Source organism: Cajanus cajan, chromosome 1, assembly GCF_000230855.2.
Source record: "Cajanus cajan strain Asha chromosome 1, NIPB_CcT2T_4, whole genome shotgun sequence".
Lineage (NCBI taxonomy): Eukaryota > Viridiplantae > Streptophyta > Magnoliopsida > Fabales > Fabaceae > Cajanus > Cajanus cajan.
This window is the reverse complement of record NC_138517.1, coordinates 22,414,019-22,434,970: the sequence shown is the minus strand read 5'-3', so window position 1 is coordinate 22,434,970 and position 20,952 is coordinate 22,414,019. Positions and strand designations below refer to the sequence as shown.

General features: G+C 42.4%; 1 protein-coding gene across 1 annotated transcript; it reads left to right on the top strand.

Annotated features, from left to right (window-relative positions):
• The first annotated feature begins 18,400 nt into the window (after nucleotides 1–18,400).
• Nucleotides 18,401–19,164, top strand: LOC145952980 (uncharacterized). The gene is made up of 2 exons (XM_083066147.1): nucleotides 18,401–18,869; nucleotides 18,986–19,164. Exons 1-2 carry the CDS (start codon nucleotides 18,401–18,403, stop codon nucleotides 19,162–19,164), a joined length of 648 nt encoding a protein of 215 aa, XP_082922273.1.
• Nucleotides 19,165–20,952: the final 1,788 nt, after the last annotated feature.

The following is a 20,952-nucleotide window of genomic DNA, read 5'->3' as shown; positions in this document are numbered from 1 at the left end:
ATGGAGGGCCACCCTTGGAGCTTCATGTTGGACCCATTACTAGGTCCATGGCTAGGAGAATGGAGGAAGATGAAGGAGATACCATGCCTAGAGCCATACTTATCATGAGTGTGGAGTATTGATCCATCTCCTAGGCCCATTTTGAGTAGTATAAGATTTTATTGCTTTATTTCCTTTTTTACCCTTGTATTTTGGGGGTACTTTAGGTAATAGGATTTTATTATGTATTTTCATTTAGCCTTTGTATTATGGAGAAAATTAGCTTAGGATTTATTTTAGGGCTTAAACCTTGACTTGTGAGGTCAAAGTCCACTTTTTTCTATTTTTAGGTCAAAGGGTATTTTGGTCTTTTAGGAGGAAGGAACCCACACATCATCTAGGGTTCCTTTAGATTGCATTTGGGCTTGCATTACACGACCATGCAATCGTAAATGCAATCCTAGATGCCTTCTCACTCCTATAAGTACCCTTAGCCTAACACCTTGTACACACTTTGGATTATATGAATTTGAGAGAGCATTTCTTGCCTCAAATCCTTTCCTTAGTCATTTAGGTCATCATGGCCTAGACCTCCCCTCTCCTCCCTTGAGTGAGTTTAGGGTTTATTGAGTGGCCTTCACCCCTACCTAGTGAAGTGAGCCAACCTAGCACCACCCAAACACCTCCCTCTCTTCATTCTCTTTGTTTGCCCTCTATCCACTCTTCACGCCCCTTATTTCCTTTTCCTCCACCCTTGAAGGAAAGTCCAACACCTTAAGCCATCATCTTGGCCGTGGCAAGGAGCTTCTCTCCCACCTTGGACGTCTTGGTCTCTCCCATGGTGGAAGGAGTCCATCATTTGGTATCATGAGCTTTGGTTATCTTCAAGGGTAACTAGTTTTCTTTCATTTCTTTGAGTCTTCTTTGGTGTCTTCTTTGAGTCTATTGTCATCCATGAAAACCTTATTATAAATGTATTTTTATGTTACTCCATGGTTCATTGCTTATTCATGAGCCTCCTTTTGTGCTTTAGGGTTTTTCTTGAGTCTTAGGTTCTTGTGTGCCATTTCTTTTGCTTTTACTCTTGAGTGCTGGAAAAATATATTATGAACATCAAGAACATCTCTTGCATCTCTTTTTGATATTTTTACCTTTTAAGTTTTGTCAAAAGTGTGTTTCTCTCACCCACCTCAAAAAGACAAATATCTATATGTATGATGCACCAACTTGATGTATAAGAAAATGAAAATATGAAATGTATGTGTTTTTTCCATGAGGTGGCCAAAAATTCCCTGCACCATTTAGAGGTCATTCATGCATGTTGATTAGTCCTTGGCATGCTCCAAATTTGTGTTGAAATCTATGTGTTATTTGCTTCCTACACATACATGATTGGCCACCTTTCCATGCACATCATTACATGATTATTCCTTTGTCCTTTGTGCACATGTGTGAGTGATTAAATTTTGTGTGTGAGTGCTGGAATCTTTGACAAAATCTGCACAAAAAGAAATAAATAGTACAAGACGCACTCCACTCACAATATGCCTCATCACCCACTCATGTGTTGCCACTTGTCTCTCTAAATTTGACTCCTTTGTGTGCTGCATTTTTAATCACCCACAAGTGTAAAAACCAAGCAACATTTATAAAAGAAAAATAGAAATAAACCTGGATAGAAAAATTGAAAAAAAAAAACATGACCAAAAAGGACAAAAGAAAACAAAAAGAAAAACAAAAGGACTTGTTGCTAGACTTGTGGACATTGACCTAATTACCTTTGCACATTAGAGTTGGACTTGGACTGAATTTTTGGACCTTATTGAGACACAAAACCGTGGCTGGACCCTTACAAAAAAGGACTTAAAAACTCACAACGTAAAGCATTAAAGTTTTAACTCCATTCTAGTGCCATTCTAGGACTTTTCCTTTGTGTGCTAGCCTTTTTAATGAGTCTTAATTTTTTTATTGTCTTCTTTGGAGCTCTTATGTTTGTCTCATTAATCTCTCTTTGATTTTAGCTTTTTAATTGAGCATTTTCAGTTTTTACTTCCTTTGGCCTCCTTCTTGCTCTTGGTTGGTTTGTTGTCTTTGGGTGTAGGTGAAGCACTACCTCAAAACCCCTTAGCAAATTTCTTTGGGGGTTTGAGAGGAGATTAAATCCGTGAAGGTCCCAAGTCCTTTGGAAAGGTTACCATATCTCAAAGAGTGCAAACACTAAAGGAGAGGACTAACCTAGTTTGTTCCTTGTGAAAGGGAGCCAAATTGGAGGAGTTGAAGACTAGAAATTTTTCTTTCTTACTTGTTCTTTTTTTTGTTCAATTTTTGGCCTCTTGTATTTTGGGCCTTTGTTTTCATTAGTTTTGGGTTGTAGTTGGCCTCTTTAAACCTCTTAGTCTTAGGGTAATTCGAGTAGTGCTTGTGGGAGTGGTTTGAATACCACCAAGGTCATTTCAAGCTACCACCCTAGGGAATCTGACTAGCACATGCTTTAAATTGCCTTATTGCATGCTTTATAGCTTTGGTAGTATAATTTCTTAGGTTCTTTATTCTTACTTGTTTCGTTTTAGAAGGCTACAAGTTGCCTATTAGGGGGCCGTACACACACACACACTTAATTCTTGTGCAAAAATTATTTTTGTGAGAAAGTGTAAAAGAGCTTAGTGATTCTTACTTGAAAAGGCTTGGTTTTTAAGTGATTCTTAGTAGTCCATCTCCCTTGATAGTTCAATTTGTACACTTAGGCCTTTTTATACCAATCTTGCACCCTTAAAACTTTTTTGAAAACCTTTTCATCACTCACTCTTTGTGAAAACCTTTTGAAACATTTGTGAAAACCTTTATTTTTATTTTTTTTTATCAAAGATGAGTGATCATTCTAGTGTACATGGTCATAATTCTTGTAGTACTAGGCCTAGTGTTAGAGATGAACTTAGAGAGTTAAAAGAGTATTTGAGGAAAAAAAAGGAGGAAAATATAAAAAGAGAAGAAGAACTTAGAAAAAGAGAAAAAGAGAATGCTAGAAATAATGAGGAAATAAGACAACTACTTTGTAGGCTAGTTGTGAGAGGGGAAACTAGTGGATCAAACCCTAGAGTTCCCCCACCTAAGTCCTCAAAAGGCAAGGGGGTTAGAATACCTGCAAGTATTCATGAGGAGGAAGGGCATCATACCCAACCTCCAAGTGATAGCTTCTATAGTAGTCATCACAATGAAGATTACTATCAAAGACCCCCAAGGCAACCAAGACACAGAGAGTCTTCTAATAAGGAACCCAACATCACTCTTCCTCATTTCATGGCAAGGATAATGTGGAAACATACTTAGATTGGGAAATGAAAGTGGAACAATTATTCTCTTGCCATGGAATAAGTGAAGAAAGGAAGGTTTCTTTGGCAACCCTTAGCTTCTAATGGCATGCCATGTATTGGTGGACCTCCTTAGAAAAAGAAAGAAGAATAAATCATGAGCCCCCAATCCAATATTGGAATGAGTTCCATAGTGCCTCGAGAAGGAGGCATATTCCTCCATACTATGACTAAGAACTCATGGATAAACTTCAAAGACTAAAACAAGGGTCATCTAGTGTGGCAGAATATAGGCAATCTATAGAGTTACTAATGATGAGGGCTGAATAAAGGAAGAAGAGAGGACCACCATCTCAAGGTTTCAAAGTGGTCTTAACCTTGAAATAAGAGACAAAGTTGAACTCTTACATATAGAGATTTGAATGAGCTTGTTCAACTTTGTTCTAGAGTAGAACATCAACTTAAGAGAAAAACTTTTATAAAAAACTCCACTCTCTCTTATTCTAAGAGTTTCAATAAGGAGGGTCGCTCTTCCAAACCTTTTTCTAATGAAAAAGAAAAAGAAAAAGAAAAAGAAAAATAAAAAGAAAAAGAAAAAGAAAAAGATTAACCCTCTCATAGGACATCTTCCAAAGAAACTAAGACAAGTGACATCAAGTGCTTTAAGTGCCTTGGTCGAGGGCACATTGCCTCTCAATGCCTAACAAAGAAAACCATGATTTTAAGGGGCCAAGACCACTATAGTATCCTTGATGAAGCTACTTCTTCTTCTTCAAGTGATGAGGAAGAAATCTTAGAGTCCGAGGAAGAAACCAACCCTTGTGAAGGAGACTTGTTAATGGTTAGAAGGCTTATTGGAAACCAATCAAGTGATTTAGATCAATCCCAAAGAGAGAACTTGTTTCATACAAGGTGCAAGGTTTTAGAAAATACTTGTTCTCTCATTGTGGACAATGAATCTAGTTGTAATTGTTGTAGCACTAGATTAGTGGATAAGTTAGCCTTAACTACTATACGTCATCCAAAACCTTACAAATTACAATGGATCAATGAGGAGGGAAGTATTGTAGTTAATCAACAAGTGAATATACCTATCTCCATTGGCAAATACAAAGATGAAGTTTTATGTGACATAGTGTCATTGGATGCTATTCATATTCTACTTGGAAGGCCCTAGCAATTTGACAAAAAGACTATTCATGATGGCCTTACCAACAAAATAATTTTTCATAACTTAGGCAAAAAAATTGTGTTGTGTCTTCTATCACCTTCTCAAGTGAGTGAGGACCAACTCAAAATGAAAGTCAAAAGAGAGGATGAAGAAAAAAAAGAGGAGAAAACAAAAGAAAGAAAAGAAAGACCTTTCCCTAAAGAATAAAGAAGGGGAAGAGAAGGTACCAGGTTTAGAGGCAAGTGTCCCCTCTAAAGAAGTTGTTCACAAAAGTCATTTATCCCTTAAAAATGAAATTAAGAAAACACTTTTGATTGAGCAACCTTTGTACCTTCTCTACTTCAAAGAGACACTAGCTGCCACTAGTCATGAGCTTGAGTCTCTACCTCAAGAGGTTCAAAAACTTTTGAAAGAGTTTGATGACCTATTTCCTCAAGAAGTTCCAAGTGGATTTCCACCTTTAAGAGGGATAGAACATCAAATAGACCTCATACCGGGTGCTAGTCTTCCAAATAGGCTCGCCTATAGAACTAATCCTCAAGAGACCAAAGAGATAGAGTCTTAAGTTGATGACTTGTTGAAGAAGGGTTGGGTTCAAAAGAGCCTTAGCCCTTATGCCTGTAGACACCCAATTTCGTCCGAGGGGCATACAAACGAAGAAATGGAAGTCTATTATCGAGAAAAGGAGCTCCCAATCATGGAAATAATAGGATATGACATCAGAAGGCTAAAAGCTCAAAAAATCTGGTTTTAGTAGCCCGGAACGGGCTGTTCCAAAACTGGAACGGGCCATTCTAGGCTCTTTAAAAAAAGGCTAAAACATACATTTGGAACGGGCCGTTCCAAATAACAAAAAAGGCTTAAATCCTTAATTTGGAACGGGCCGTTCCAGAATGGCATTTATGTGTTAAACGCGCCTCTGGAATGGGCCGTTCCGATTTCAGAACGGCCCGTTCCAATACACTAAATTAACACGTAACGGCCAGATCCAGAACGGGCCGTTCCGATTTCGGAACGGGCCGTTCTGGACCCTGTTTGAAGCCTATAAATAGACAGCTTGGGCACATTTCTAAGGGACTCCAAAAATTTCGTCCAGACTCTCTAGAGCATGAAATTTCTCTCTTTTTCTCTCTCCCCCTCTCTTTGTATTTCTTGAGATTTTTGTGAGGCATTGTAGTGTGAAGGGTTGCCAAAAAGCACCCAAATCTCCATCTTTGAAGATTAATAGAGCTCGTTTAAGAGGTATTTCAACTAATTTTCTTCTCTCTCTTTTATTTCTTATTTTTAATAAATATTATTTATAATAAAAATAATCATGTAGACATTTTAGGATTAATTGTATAATTTAAATTTCAAGCATGTAAATAATTATTAATAAAAGGAGATTTAATATTTATATTATTATTATCATTTATAATGCTAACTTCATCATAGGGTACCAATTAAGGGCGTTGTAGGGGTGCTTAATACCTTCCCTACACGTAACCGACCCCCGAACCCAATTCTGGTTATCAAGGCCATTATTGGATTTTTTAAATAAAATCTTTTCTTTTTCCAATGTTTTGAGTAAAACATTGGTGGCGACTCCATGAACTCATTTTTAAAACCATTAATTAAGGATTAGTCTAGTGTCCGGGCATTCCTTAATTGATGAGACTTTTAAAAGGATGTTTAAACCATTAGTCGCGAGATCGGAAATTTTCGGGTTGCGACAATGTTGTTCCTGTTCTTTTGGTGCCAAAGAAAGATAGCAAATAGAGGATGTGCACAGATTGTAGAGCCATCAATAACATTACAATAAAGTATAGGCACCCAATCCCTAGGTTAGATGATATGTTGGACGAATTGCATGGAGCCATCATATTGTCCAAGATTGACCTTAAAAGTGGTTATCACCAAATTCGAATTAAAGAGGGTGATGAGTGGAAAACCGCTTTTAAGACCAAATTTGGTTTGTATGAATGGCTAGTGATGCCCTTTGGCCTCACTAATGCCCCTAGCACTTTCATGCGTCTAATGAATCATATACTTAGGGATTGCATAGGAAAGTTTGTAGTAGTTTACTTTGATGACATTCTTGCATCTAAGGGAAGTCTTAATAATTCTTAGAGACAACCACCTCTATGCCAACTTTGAGAAGTGTACCTTTTGCAAAAATCAAGTCAATTTCTTGGGCTTCATAGTTGGTAAAAAGGGAATGCATGTTGACCCCGAGAAAATAAAGGCCATCCAAGATTGGGCCGCCCCAAAGAGTGTTGGAGAAGTTAGAAACTTTCATGGTTTAGCAAGCTTCTATAAAAGATTTGTGAAGGACTTCTCGACACTTGCAAACCCTTTTAATGAGCTTGTTAAGAAGGATATACCTTTCATTTGGGGTGAAGCCCAAGAGAAAGCCTTCCAAACTCTAAAAGAACAACTCACCAATACAACCATTCTAGCCCTTCCAAATTTTGCTCAAACCTTTGAGCAAGAATGTGATGCATCAGATTTTGGCATAAGTGTCGTGCTACTTCAAAGAGGTTATCCCATTGCCTATTTTAGTGAAAAACTCCATGGGGCCACCTTGAATTATCCCACCTATGACAAAGAGTTGTATGCCCTCATTAGAGCCCTCCAAGTTTGGGAGCACTACTTAGTGACTAAAGAATTCATTATTCATACCGATCATGAGTCATTCAAGTACATTAGAGGGCAAGGGAAATTAAACAAAAGGCATGCTAAATGGGTTGAATATCTTAAACAATTCCCTTATATTATCAAGTACAAAAAAAGGAAGAATGATGTAGTGGCCGATGCTCTCTCTAGGAGGCATACATTACTCTTCTCCTTAGGGTCTCAAATCCTTAGATTTGATAATCTAAAGGAATTGTATGAACTTGATCAAGATTTCCAATCCATCTTTGCTAAATGCCTCCAAAAGCCTTTTGATGGATATTACTTACTTTAGGGATACCTTTTTAGGATGGGAAAACTTTGTATATCTCAAGGATCCATTAGGAAGCTTTTGGTCAAGGAAAGTCATGAAGGGGGACTCATGGGCCACTTTGGGGTTGATAAAACCCTAAGTCTCTTAAAATCAAAATTTTATTGGCCACACATGAGAATAGACATCCAAAGGCATTGTTCTAAATGCATTACTTGTCTCCAAGCCAAATCTAGAGTAATGCCTCATGGACTCTATACACCCCTTCCTATAGCTAGCTCCCCATGGGTTGACATTAGTATGGATTTCGTGCTTGGTCTCCCAAGAACCCAAAGGGGATTTGATTCTATCTTTGTGGTAGTGGACTGTTTTAGTAAGATGACTCATTTCATACCATGCCACAAAGTAGACGATGCTAGCTATATTGCTAAGCTTTTCTTCAAGGAAGTGGTTCATTTGCATGGTCTACCCAAGACTATTATGTCCAATAGGGATGCAAAGTTCCTAAGTCATTTTTAGAAAGTGTTATGGGAAAAACTAGGAACCAAGCTTGTCTATTCCACCATGTGTCACCCACAAACCAATGGGCAAACCGAAGTGGTGAATAGATCCCTATCCACATTGTTAAGGGTCATATTGAAAGGGAATAAGAAAACTTGGGATGATTGTCTTCCCCATAAAGATTTTTCCTACAATAGGGTAGTCCACAAGACTTCTAATCTATCCCCTTTTGAGGTTGTATATGGCTTTAATCCTCTCACCCCTCTTGACTTACTACCACTCCCTAATACTACTTCTTTGTTTCACAAAGAAAGAGTATCAAGGGATGATTTTATAAAGAAATACCATGAGAAGATCAAGAGCCAAATTGAGAAACAAACCCAAAAATATGCCACAAAGGTGACTTTTGAAGTTGGGGATTGGGTTTGGCTTCATTTGAGAAAGGATAGATTCCCTACTCAAAGGATGTCAAAACTCAACCCTAGGGGAGATGGACCTTTCCAAGTTCTCCAAAAGATTAATGACAATGCATAAATTTTAGATCTTCCCTCCGACTATGGAGTTAGTTCCTCATTTAATGTCTGTGATCTTACACCTTTTCTAGGAACTAATGACATGGATGAACTTAAAGATTTGAGGTCAAATCCTTCTTAAGAAGGAGGGGATGATGGAGGGCCACCCTTAGAGCTTCATTTTAGACCCATTACTAGGTCCATGGCTAGGAGAATGGAGGAAGATGAAGGAGATACCATGCCTAGAGCCATACTCATCATGAGTGTGGAGTATTGATCCATCTCCTAGGCCCATTTTGAGTAGTATAGGATTTTATTGCTTTATTTCCTTTTTTTATCCTTGTATTTTGGGGGTACTTTAGGTAATAGGATTTTATTATGTATTTTCATTTAGCCTTTGTATTATGGGGAAAATTAGCTTAGGATTTATTTTAGGGCTTCAACCTTGACTTGTGAGGTCAAAGTCCACTTTTTTTTCTATTTTTAGGTCAAAGGGTATTTTGGTCTTTTAGGAGGAAGAAGCCCACACATCATCTAGGGTTCATTTAGGTTGCATTCGGCTTGCATTACATGACCATGCAACCCTAAATGCAACCCTAGATGCCTTCCCACTCCTATAAGTACCCTTAGCCTAACACCTTGTACACACTTTGGATTATATGAATTTGAAAGAGCATTTCTTGCCTCAAATCCTTTTCTTAGTCATTTAGGTCATCACGGCCTAGACCTCCCCTCTCTTCTCTTGAGTGAGTTTAGGGTTTATTGAGTGGCCTTCACCCCCACCTAGTGAAGTGAGCCAACCTAGCACCACCCAAACACCTCCTTCCCTTCATTCTCTTTATTCGCCCACTATCTACTCTTCATGCCCCTTATATCCATTTCCTCCACCTTTGAAGGAAAGTCCAGCACCTTAAGCCATCATCTTGGCCGTGGCAAGGAGCTTCTCTCCCACCTTGGACGTCTTGGTCTCTCCCATGGTGGAAGGAGTCCATCAAAACATCAGATGAATTGATCAAGGATTAAGACTAAGCCTAACAAAATCCAGACAGAAATACAAGACATGGCATATTACCAATCAAAGGTCAAAGTATCAGACGATGGTTAATCAAGCATCAAGACTAGGCCTGATCAAGAGCCCAACAAAAATACAGCAAATACAAGACAAAGCGTACTACTAGTCGAAGTCTTGAAGCATCAGACGAAAGGCCAAAACAAGTGTCAAACAAGGCTAAATCAAGAACAAGACAAAAGTTGACTAAGCACCAAATGAAGTTTGTACAGACATCAAATGAAGCTTAATGGTCAACTAGATGAAGATCAACAAAATATCAAACGATGGAAAACACAAGGCGAAGAAATATTCCAGACGGAATTAAAAGTCTTCCATCTACACAACTGACCAGACGAAAGGAGAAGTCAAATTAGACGAAAGAAAAAGTCAAACCAGACGAAAGGAAATGTCAAACTAGATGAAAGGAAAAGTCAAAGTCTATCTCTTAGATGGAGACTCAAATTCCAAACGCAGACGAAGAATATTGAAAAGTGTCTGAAGTCTACTATTCACAATGAGAAATATCATATATCGTCTACACTCATAAGAAGAACACACGAAGTCATCAATATTGTGAAAAGAAAGAAGAAAAATAGACGAGCGCGAATTCACAAGTCAAAGCTGTGAGTGTCAGAACAAGTACACCTACTTTTCAGAAAAAGACAACGCCACTACAACTACACTGACGGAAAGAGAAAAGAAATACATAGGTTATGATTGAAGTCAGACATAAAAGTGAAAAAACTACGCAAACGACTTCACATAACACAAATTCAATAAGCAAACATTTAATTCAAGATCAAATGCATTAAATGAAAGATCTACATAGCCATGATCAAACTGCAATTTGCACCAACGGGAAGCTCCGCTTCAACGGACACATTCAAATTCAAACAACGGGCAGATTTATCACAAGGCTATAAATATTAAGACGAAACGAGAGAAGAAAAAGAGAGAAGAGAAGCAACAAGCATTAAGCAAAAGCCAACGTCAAAGCAAACTTAGATCTCTTCTTGCACAGTCTTGTATATCTGTGTAAAACTAAGATAGCTTATCTTAGTGAGTGTTGAAACTATCCTTTCCTCTCTGTGAGAGTAATAAACGCACTCAAAACACACATCTTTGTAAAACTAAGGTTGCATACCTTAGTGAGTGTAGAAACCATCCTATCCTCTCTGTGAGAGTTACATACACACTCAAACCATCATCATTTGTAAAGCCTGAAAAGGCTAGTGAAAAAAATACTTGGAGAACTAGGAGTGGTTGAGAATACTCAGTGAACTAGAAGTGGTTTAAGAATACTAGCGTTGACGAGTGAAGTTGATGAACCAAGAGTGGTTGATAATACTTGGGGAACCTGAAGTGGTTTAAGAATACTAGCGTCGACGAGTGAAGTTAACGAACTAGAAGTGGTTGATAATACTTGTAATCCGTTGTGATTAGGGGAACCCTTCAGTTGAAAGAGACTGGACGTAGCTCAGGTCGAACGAACCAGTATAAAACTTTGTGCACTCTTTATCTATTTTCCAGATGCAATTTTATTTAGCTGTTATATCATATTGAAATTTTCGTCCACTACTTATTGATGAGTCAATATTTTCCCCTATTTTCTTACCTTTCTGTACTTATTTTAATCTTTGATTTGTGTCTAATTGCTTATATTCTGCATTGTTTTCTATTTGGGCTGTATTTGGACCGGTAATTCATATTTTAGCTAATTTGAATTTTCTGCATCTAATTATTCCAAATTTCATTTTCAGGACAGTTTAATAATTATTTGGGCTTGGAATTAATTTCTGGACTTCAAGTGGAGTTGCCACGTCATTTGCCACGTCATCTGCCATGTCACTACTGCACCATTTTTCCACCTCAGCATTTAATTTCAATCTGTATTTTATTTTATTGTATTATTGCGTCAGACTTGTATGGTGGAGGGGCCCAATTTCGTTTTAGGTTTAGGTCTAGGTTAGGGCTGACTTGGCAGCCACTAACAAGGAAGGCTGATGTGACTACGTGAACAGTAACCTCCATTTATGTTTGGTTTTACGTTTTGTTTTCAGGAGCTGTTTCTTCACGTTTTGGCTTCCTTCTTTGTTAATTTACGTTTTGCTCAGCTGCCATTTTTTTCGTTTTGCTTTTGTCTTCTCTGGTTGTGGAACTTGAATATTTACATTTGAAGAATACATTGCATTTTCGTTTCTCTTCTCTGCCTTGTAATTTCGTTTTCCCTCTTCTCCTTGCATTTTTGTTTCTGTGCTGCGTTTTGATTTAATGGAAGGCTAAAAACCACTGAGTTGGCTTCTTGTTGTGGATTGTAATCTCTGTCTGAGGTTGGATATGTGTGTTCATCTCTGTTCTGCTTGTTCTTCTCCAGTCAACCTCTGTATAAATGCCACAATTGCTTAATCTGTGAAGAGGAGGTTGATGTTGTATACGTTTGCTTAATTTGTGTAGGGAAATCTTGAGTTAATATTCGTTTAGTTGGTTAACTCGGATGGAACAAGGATTAAGTGGTTAATAGAGTAATCTTTTGAGAAACCAGAGATAAGAGAGTTATAATCCGAACAAGGAGCCAATCCATTTTACTTACTATGTTATCTGCATTTATTGTGTTACAAACTGAATTTCTGAACCAAACCCCCCATTTTGTGTGTTTAAGCCTTTAACAGTAAAAGACGGTCCTTGGGAGACGACCTAGGAGTCACTTCCTAGTACTACATTTACTTGTATTTATTTGACCGGATACGGCTTCGATCACTTATTTTCCATTACAACTATCTTCAGACGAAAAGCATACTTGCATAACTTATTATCTTAAAGAATATTTTCCTTTTAAGAAATATTTTCCTTGTGCAGACGATAAACCTTCAGACGGAAAATCTTTTGTTGAGCCAACTTTGCACAGTTTTAAGTGTTCAAGATAATATTGTTTTTAGACGGAAAAGAGTCTCTTTGTGAAAACGTTTTTAAAATTTCTTCACACACATTCAACCCCCCTTTCTGTGTGTTTTTCCGCTAACTTCATATATCTTACGTGTTTATATTTTGAGTCATACATTTGATTCACTTCATATTTTAATCAAGGAAATCATAGTTGAGAGTTAAAAGGAAGAGAAATTTTGGGACATATAGACCGTTAATATTTTATTTGAAAGTATGTATGCAAGTTAATTATGTATATATTTTTTTCTTTTAACTTATGTTTAGTGTGCACAATAAATTTGATTTTGAAATGAAATAGGCAATGAAATATTTATAAATAATTTAGTAAAATAATATTTTATTAGGTAAACACTTAACAAAATATTATGAATTCTAAATTCATTCAATATTCATTACCACATTATAGTTTAAGTATGAACCATGTCACACATCCAGGACCATGTCACACACACGCCCATGCCAATGCATCACACCTCCAGCACCATGTCACTTGCACACCCATGTCGATGCATCACAAATTCAGCATCGTGTCATACACACGTCCATGTTGAGGCATCATATACAACACTCTTGTACTAACCGTACTGCCATGCCGAGCTTGAACTCGGCATCTCAGCGCAGAACGACCTCGGGCACGTGCTAGAGATTTCGGTCTACGCGAAATCCGCTATCTAATCAGATCATAACTGATCTCGGGCCCAAGGCCCAACGCAAACCTAATCCACACCAAGGTACGTGCATTACTTATACGAGACTCATACTCATACAAACCCTAACTTTAGCATCAGAGTCTCTTTTGCAGGTACCACCCCCATCTTGGAACATCCAGCGTACCAGTGAAGGAGGCTCACCGACCTTACCCAGCAGATCGTTCCTACCACCAATCTCCGGTAAGAACATTTGGCACCCACCGTGGGGCCGATCAAGACAACTCTTATCGGCCACACTTATGGTTTACACCAGAAGCCATAGCAGACGACTTAGATCACACAGCTACCATGGATAGCGAAGCAGCATTGAGAAAACTGATCGACCAGGTCAAACAGATGCAGCAACAACACGATGTCGATCTGCAAAATATGCGTGCCAAGCACGAAACTGACCTAGCAGCGATGTGGACCGCCAATGAGGCTGACCTAGCGGCGCTGCGCGTTGAGAACGAGCGGATTCGCGCCCAGCTCCCTCGACGCCCTTCTGATCATCCCCCTCTGGCGAGCAACCTGCATGAGGACGAGGGACATTCAGTTTCTCAACCCCGGACTGCGCCTAGGGCACTGACTACACGACCTGCCACGCATCGCTCCCATGTGCCGACGAACAAGTCGGCCCACGAAGCCAGCAAAGCCCCTACGCACGTCACGGGGGACCAAGCAACCTTCCGCCTTCACCCTTTTTGTGGATGGAATCATGGAGACACCGCTCCCTCACGGATGGAAACCTCTCCACCTCGACCGTTACGATGGCACGACAGACCCGGATAAGCATATCGACCTGTATACAACACAGGTAAACCTCTACACTAACAATAATGCTATTTTGTGTAGGGTTTTCCCGACCTCGCTTAAAGGCGCCGCACTCAATTGGTACACCCAATTGCCAGCTGAGTCCATCGAAAACTTCCACACTCTGGTGAGACAGTTTACAGCCCAGTACGCCACCAGTCGACCCCACCATGTCACATCGGCCGCCTTGGCTAGTCTCTGCCAGGGCGACGATGAGTCACTAAGAGCATTCATGGAGCGTTTCGCCAACATCTCGGTCAAAATCCGAAACCTAAACCCTGAAGTCGCCCTGCATGCCATGCTCATCGCACTCAAGCCCGGACCATTTTTCGATAGCCTATGTCGCGAGGCTTCTCGTGACATGGATGAGCTCCGCGCCCGTGCTGTCGGGTACATCCAGATGGAAGAACACTCCGCCTTCCGTGACCAGGTTCGCGGAAAATCACAAGCAAAGCCCGACAATGGCCACAAAGACAAGATGAAGGTCACCAATGACAGCCAGTTCAAGAAAACTACTAGAACAGGCAAGGGGGGAAGATACGACTTCTACACTCCCCTGAACATGCCCAGAGTTCACATCCTGGAGGAGGCCAGTAACAGCAACTTGCTCACCCTACCACCACTAGGTCACACTCCCAACAGCGCGGACAAGTCCAAACACTACCGATATCATAGAAATCACGGTCACACCACTGAAGAGTGTCGCACACTCTGAGACCACATTGAGGAACTCATCCAGGCGGGCCACCTCGGCCAGTATGTCCAACGACAGCAGGGACACCGAGGAGGCTATGGTGGACGAGGACGAGGTAGAGGTCGTGGTCTAGGAGCTCGCACGGACCAACCCTCTAGCTCTCAGCAAAATGCTGGTGGAGCAGTGCAAGCCGAGGTAAGTCAGAAAACAGGATCAGCTCCCCTATGGGGAGTAATCAACACAATTGCAGGTGGTTTCGCGGGAGGAGGCGCCAGCAGTTCGACCCGGAAGCGACACCTCCGCAATATCAACAACGTCCACTCTACTACCTCGGCTTCGCACCAGAACTCACCGCCAATCACCTTCACCGACGACGACTATGCCTTCGTCAGCCCCAACTAGGATGACCCCATGGTCATCGCTGTGGAGGTAGTTAATTGGGAGGTCCACAAGATGCTGATTGACCAAGGGAGTTCGGCTGATGTCCTGTATTGGCCTGTAGACCCCTAAAATTGTCCGGGTCGGAAATAAGACTCGAAGACTCTCAAAGATCAAAGGAAAGTCAGCCAGAAGGACTCCCAGAAGACCATAGGATGACTATCTGTAGGTTTAGAGGTCTTAGAGTAGCCAAAAATAAGAAAGTGAGAGGTTTGGAGCTCAATACGGCCTCCTTGGAGTTCAGTACGGCCGTACTGCACATTTTGTACTACAATACGGCCGTACTGAAACCAATACGGCCGTATTGAAGTTTCTGTATTTCAATACGGCCGTACTGAATTCAATACGGCCGTATTGAAGTACAAAAACTCAATACGGGCCGTATTGAACCCAGGGGCCGTACTGCGCCTCATCCCTATAAATAGGACGTCATTTGGACGTCATTCCACACTTTTACACACAGTTTTGACTCCCTCCTTGAGTATTCTGGGGTTTTTGAGCAGTGTTCTGCCCTAGAAATCTCTCTGGGAGTCGATCCGACGAAGTTCTTGAGTCACGAGCCATTTGCTTGAGTCTCGAACTTAGTCGAAGGGAAATCTTTTAGATTTCCATAGTAAAAATTATTTTTTAGGAAGGAGCGAGCGAGCTTGTAGAGGGAGGGAGCGCCAAAAAGCCTCCTAAACTTCATTGATATATAAAAAGCACGCTTCAAGAGGTTTCTTCTCTAAAAATCCCTTCTTTTACCGCTTTCTGATTGTTGCATATTTAAATTCGTCATCATGTAGATATTTAATATATAATCGTTTATAATAAATAGGGGTAATTTAGTAATTTTACGCTATTATTTAATAAATAATCCGTCATAGGGAACCCGAAAGGGGCGTTGTGGGGTGCTAACACCTTCCCCGCACGTAACCGACTCCCTTACCCAACTCTGGTTGTAATGGCCAAGGTTGATTTATAAAATCAATTGCCTTAAATCTTTTTCCAATGTTTTGAGTAAAACATTGGTGGCGACTCCAAGAACCCTACCTTTTGCGAAAACCACTAATCCATAGAGGGTCCCGCTTGGGATTAATATGGATTGGTGAACCATTTTAATAAAATTGTTAGTTCGACAAGGTCTCAGTTTGAGAATAAGTCGTTCTAACAATCCACCACTTTTCAAACATTAATAAGAGTCCGACCATCGTCGTGATTGCCAAGGTCCGTTTCGGAGGGTGGCGACATGGCCGACGTTCCTCAGGTTAGATATCCCTCACTCTCTCATCCAACCTCACACAGAGCCCCTAGTCGGTTTTGCAGGAGAGCGAGTACACACTCGGGGATACGTGGACCTGCTGACAACTTTCGGGACCTCTCCGAACACAAGGCAGATTATGGTCCGTTACCTCCTCGTAGAGGCCAACACCTCCTATAATATCATCATTGGGAGGCCAACGCTAAATCAGCTCGGAGCAGTGGTCTCTACCCCACACCTCACCATGAAATTCCCAGGGAGCGAATGGAAGATTATCTCTGTCAAGGCAAATTAGAAGACAGCTCAGCAGTGTTACACCGAGAGCTTGAAAATCTCCTCCTCTAGTGAGCGGTGCAAGAGTGATCCCCCCATAGTGGCTCACATCAACCACGTGGAGATCACTGACCTCGACCCGAGGTCCGATTCCCATGATGATCAGCCAAGTCCCATCGACGAGCTCGATGACCTCCAGATCGGAAAATTCCCGGGCCAATGCACAAAGATCAGCAAGCAGTTGGACCCGAAGTTACGGCGGCAGCTCGAAGCTGAGATCCTCAAGAACGTCGATCTCTTTGCCTGGTCCAGTGCCGACATGCCAAGTATAGACGTTGACTTCATCTGCCACAGGTTGGCGATACACAAGGAGGCAAGGCTAGTGGCCTAGAGGAAGAGGAAGGTCGGCGGTGAAAGGCGGGAGGCCATCATCACCGAGACATAGAAGTTACTGAACGCCAGCTTCATCCGTGAGGTTAGGTACACCACATGGCTGGCAAACGTGGTACTAGTAAAAAAGAACTCAGGAAAATGGCGGATGTGCGTCGACTACACCGACTTGAACAAAGCATGCCCCAAGGACTCATACCCCTTGCCGAGCATTGACAGGCTGGTTGACAGAGCATCCGGGCACGCCCTCCTCAGTTTTCTCGACGCCTACTCCGGGTACAACCAGATAATGATGTACCCGCCTGACGAGGTGCATACATCCTTCATCACCGATCGCGCCAACTACTGCTACCGAGTGATGCCTTTCGGTCTCAAGAACGTAGGGGCCACTTACCAACGGCTGATGGACAAAGTTTTCCACCAACAGATCGGGCGGAACAAGGAAGTATATGTTGACGACATGGTGGTCAAAACCACCTCGGCCACAGACCATGCTGCCGACCTCGCCGAGGTGTTTGGCCAAATCCGGAGACACAACATGCGTCTCAATCCAGAGAAGCGGTGTCCAGGGAGGTAAGTTCCTTGGTTTCATGATCACTAGCAGGGGGATCGAGGCTAATCCGGAGAAATGCAAAGCCATCATTCAGATGCAGAGCCCCCAAACAGTGAAAGAAGTCCAACGACTGGCAGGAAGGCTAGTCTCACTGTCCCGTTTCATCCCCAGACTCGCGGAGAAGGCAGGACCAATTTTCACCCTGCTTCGGAAACCAAAAAACTTCGAGTGGACGGAGCAATGCGAAGAAGCTTTCCGAAGCTTCAAAACCTTCCTCACAACCCCGCCAGTCCTGCAGAGGCCGAATCACAAAACCGACCTCCTCCTCTACTTGGCCGTAGCAGAAAACGCCATTAGTGCAGTTATAGTACTGGAGCACTAAAAAGTGCAGACGCCGATCTACTTCATTAGCCGAGTCCACCAGGACACGGAGAAGTGGTACCAAATGATCGAGAAGCTGGCACTAGCACTTATCACCGCAGCTCGGCGCCTCCGACCCTACTTCCAGAGTCACCAGGTGGTAGTCAAAACCGACTACCCCATCAAGCAAATTTTGAGAAAGCCCGAGCTCGCCGGACGGATGATTGCATGGTCAATAGAATTGTCTGAGTTCGGCATCCAATACAAAAGTCGCGGCACCCTGAAAGCTCAATGCCTGGCCGACTTCGTAGCCGAGCTCACACCTACCTCAGTCGAAGAACCACAAGTATGGACTTTACACGTTGATGGGTCCTCCAACTCTAAAGGAGGAGGTGCAGGCATTATCTTGGAAGGACCGAACCAAGTCACTTTGGAGCAGTCCCTCAAGTTCAGCATCAAGGTGACCAACAACTAGGCAAAGTATGAGGCACTCCTCGCAGGGCTAAGGTTGGCCCATGACTTCGGAGCTCAGAGAGTAAGGGGCAACAGCGACTCGAAACTTATGGTCGAGCAGCTCAGCGGAACATACCAGGCCAAGGATGTTCTCCTACAACGATATTTCCACATGGCATCACAACTGATCTCGTCCTTCGACGAGTTCACTATACAGCATGTACCGCGAGAACAAAACAACAGGGCCGACCTCCTATCAAAGCTCGCGAGCACCAAATGCCCTGGACAACATCGGACCATCATCCAGGAGACCTTGCACTCACCCAGCCTGGAAGACAAGGTCGTCAACACCAGCGATGATGAAGACCAGGGATGGATGACAGACATTTGGAGGTACTTGAAGGCGGGAGTTTTGCCCGAGGACAGGGATGAAGCTCAGAAGACACGATTGAGGTCAGCCAAGTTCGTGATCATTGGCGACGAACTATTCAAGCGTGGCATCTCCACCCCACTACTTAAGTGCTTAACTGCACCCCAGGCAGCCTATGTCATCGAGGAGATCCACCGGGGCATATGTGGTATGCATTCCGGGGCGCGCTCAATGGCGACCAGAGTACTCCGAGCAGGATACTCCTAGCCCACTTTAAAATCGGATTGCTGGGACTACGTACAAAAGTGCAAAGAATGCTAGCAGTTCGACAACTCACATCGGCAGCCACCCGAAACTCTTCACCAGATGATATCGTCATGGCCTTTCACCCAGTGGGGAATGGACATCCTAGGACCATTCTCTCCAGTGAAGGGTCAGCTCAAGTTCCTCCTGGTGGTAATCGACTACTTCACCAAGTGGATCGAGGCATGCCCACTTGCTAAGATCACCACTGAGAACATACAGAAATTCACCTGGAAGAGTATCGTATGCAGATTCGGGATACCCCATTCCCTTGTTACTGATAACGGCCGACAGTTCATTGCGCAGGACTTCGAAGACTTTCTCAAGGAACTCGGAGTCAAGCACCTTCCGACCTCAATGGAACACCCGCAAACAAACGGTCAAGCCGAAGCAGCTAACAAGGTGATACTCCGAGAGCTCAAAAAGTACCTCAGGAACGCCAAGGGGCAATGGGCCGACGAACTTCCCAGCATCCTCTAGGCGTATCACTGCACCCCCCAGTCAACAACGCAAGAAACGCCTTACAGGCCGACTTATGGAGCTGACACAATGATCCCAGTGGAAGTCGGAGAAACATCCCACCGACGCCAAGCCTTCAACAGCGAGCAGAACGCTCAGGAGTTAGCAGCCGACCTCGACTTAGTCGACGAGCTCAGAGACGAAGCTCAAATCCATGAAGAAGCTTGCAAGCTCCGAGCTTCCCGAAGATACAATACGCAAGTGCGACCTCATTCTTTCCGAGTTGGCGACTTGGTGTGGCGATTGCTAGGCGAAGCACGGAAAGACACGTCAGATGGGAAGCTTGCACCCACCTGGGGTGGCCCATTCTGAGTTGCAGAAGACTTGGAGAATGGAGCGTACCGACTAGAAGATCTCAGCGGAAAACCTATACCACGAACTTGGAATGCCACGCATCTCAAGTTTTAGTTCAGTTAACCTTGTACGAATGAGCTGTGCACTCTTTTCCCGCCTCAGTCTTTTATCCCAAAAAACAGAAAAATGGGTTTTGGCTGAGAGGGTTTTTAACGAGGCACATTTACACAATCAATAAAATAACTCATTCTACTCCATTCATATTCTTTTAGTTTTACATCATGCTTTACGCTACTCCAAGGTCGAGTTCGAACCTTAGCTCGAATTATTTTACTTTACGCATAGGTCGAGTTCGAACCTTCCTACAACACACTCAAGGTCGAATCCGAACCTTCATCCGAGTCGTTCTACTTTAATTCGAGGTCGAGTTCGAACCCCGATATGATCAACCCAAGGTCGAGTTCGAACCTTCATATGATCAAGTCAAGGTCGAGTTCGAACCTTCATACGACATACTCAAGGTCGAGTCCGAACCTTCATCCAAGTCATTCTACTTTAATCCGAGGTTGAGTTTGAACCTCGATACGATCAACCCAAGGTCGAATCTGAACCTTTATTCAATTCATTCTACTCTAGTCCGAGGTCGAGTTCGAACCCTAAAAGGACTTTTTCCACTCTAAGTTAGGGTCGAGTTCGAACCTTAACACAATTCCCTCAGGGTTGAAACAGGTCACCCTCAAGCCAAGGTCGAGTGCGGATCTCGGTAGGACCACTCTAATCTGAAGACAGACTTGGACCCGAGTCCCACCGCAAGGCAAAGACTAAGCCTAAAACATGAGCGTGAAAAACGAGATCCAAATAAACTCATCAAACACAAGATGAACAACTCAAAGGAAATGATATATACAAAACGAGTACGAATGTTCAATACATGAATTCAAGGAAGAGAAAAACAAGGTAGAAAAAACCAAACTAAAGCTATCACAAAAGGAAAAGGGCCTAGACAGAGGCAGTTTCGCTGGAGCTCTCCTCGAGGTCATCTTCCTTCACCAGCTTCCCAAAATGGACCACTTTCTCCACGTGCATGGCGGAGAAGTCGAACCCCGGAGCAAGTAGCCTCGCCTGGTGAGCGGCCTTGAGGAAACCCCTCTTATGCTCAACCACGATAGACCGCT

Bases quoted from the DNA above. Each gene is read 5' to 3' on its own strand.
- LOC145952980 (XM_083066147.1), top strand. From the start codon at position 18,401: ATGGTCGAGCAGCTCAGCGGAACATACCAGGCCAAGGATGTTCTCCTA. The intron at 18,870-18,985 runs GTATGCATTCCG...GAATGCTAGCAG, and splicing joins GATCCACCGGGGCATATGTG to TTCGACAACTCACATCGGCA.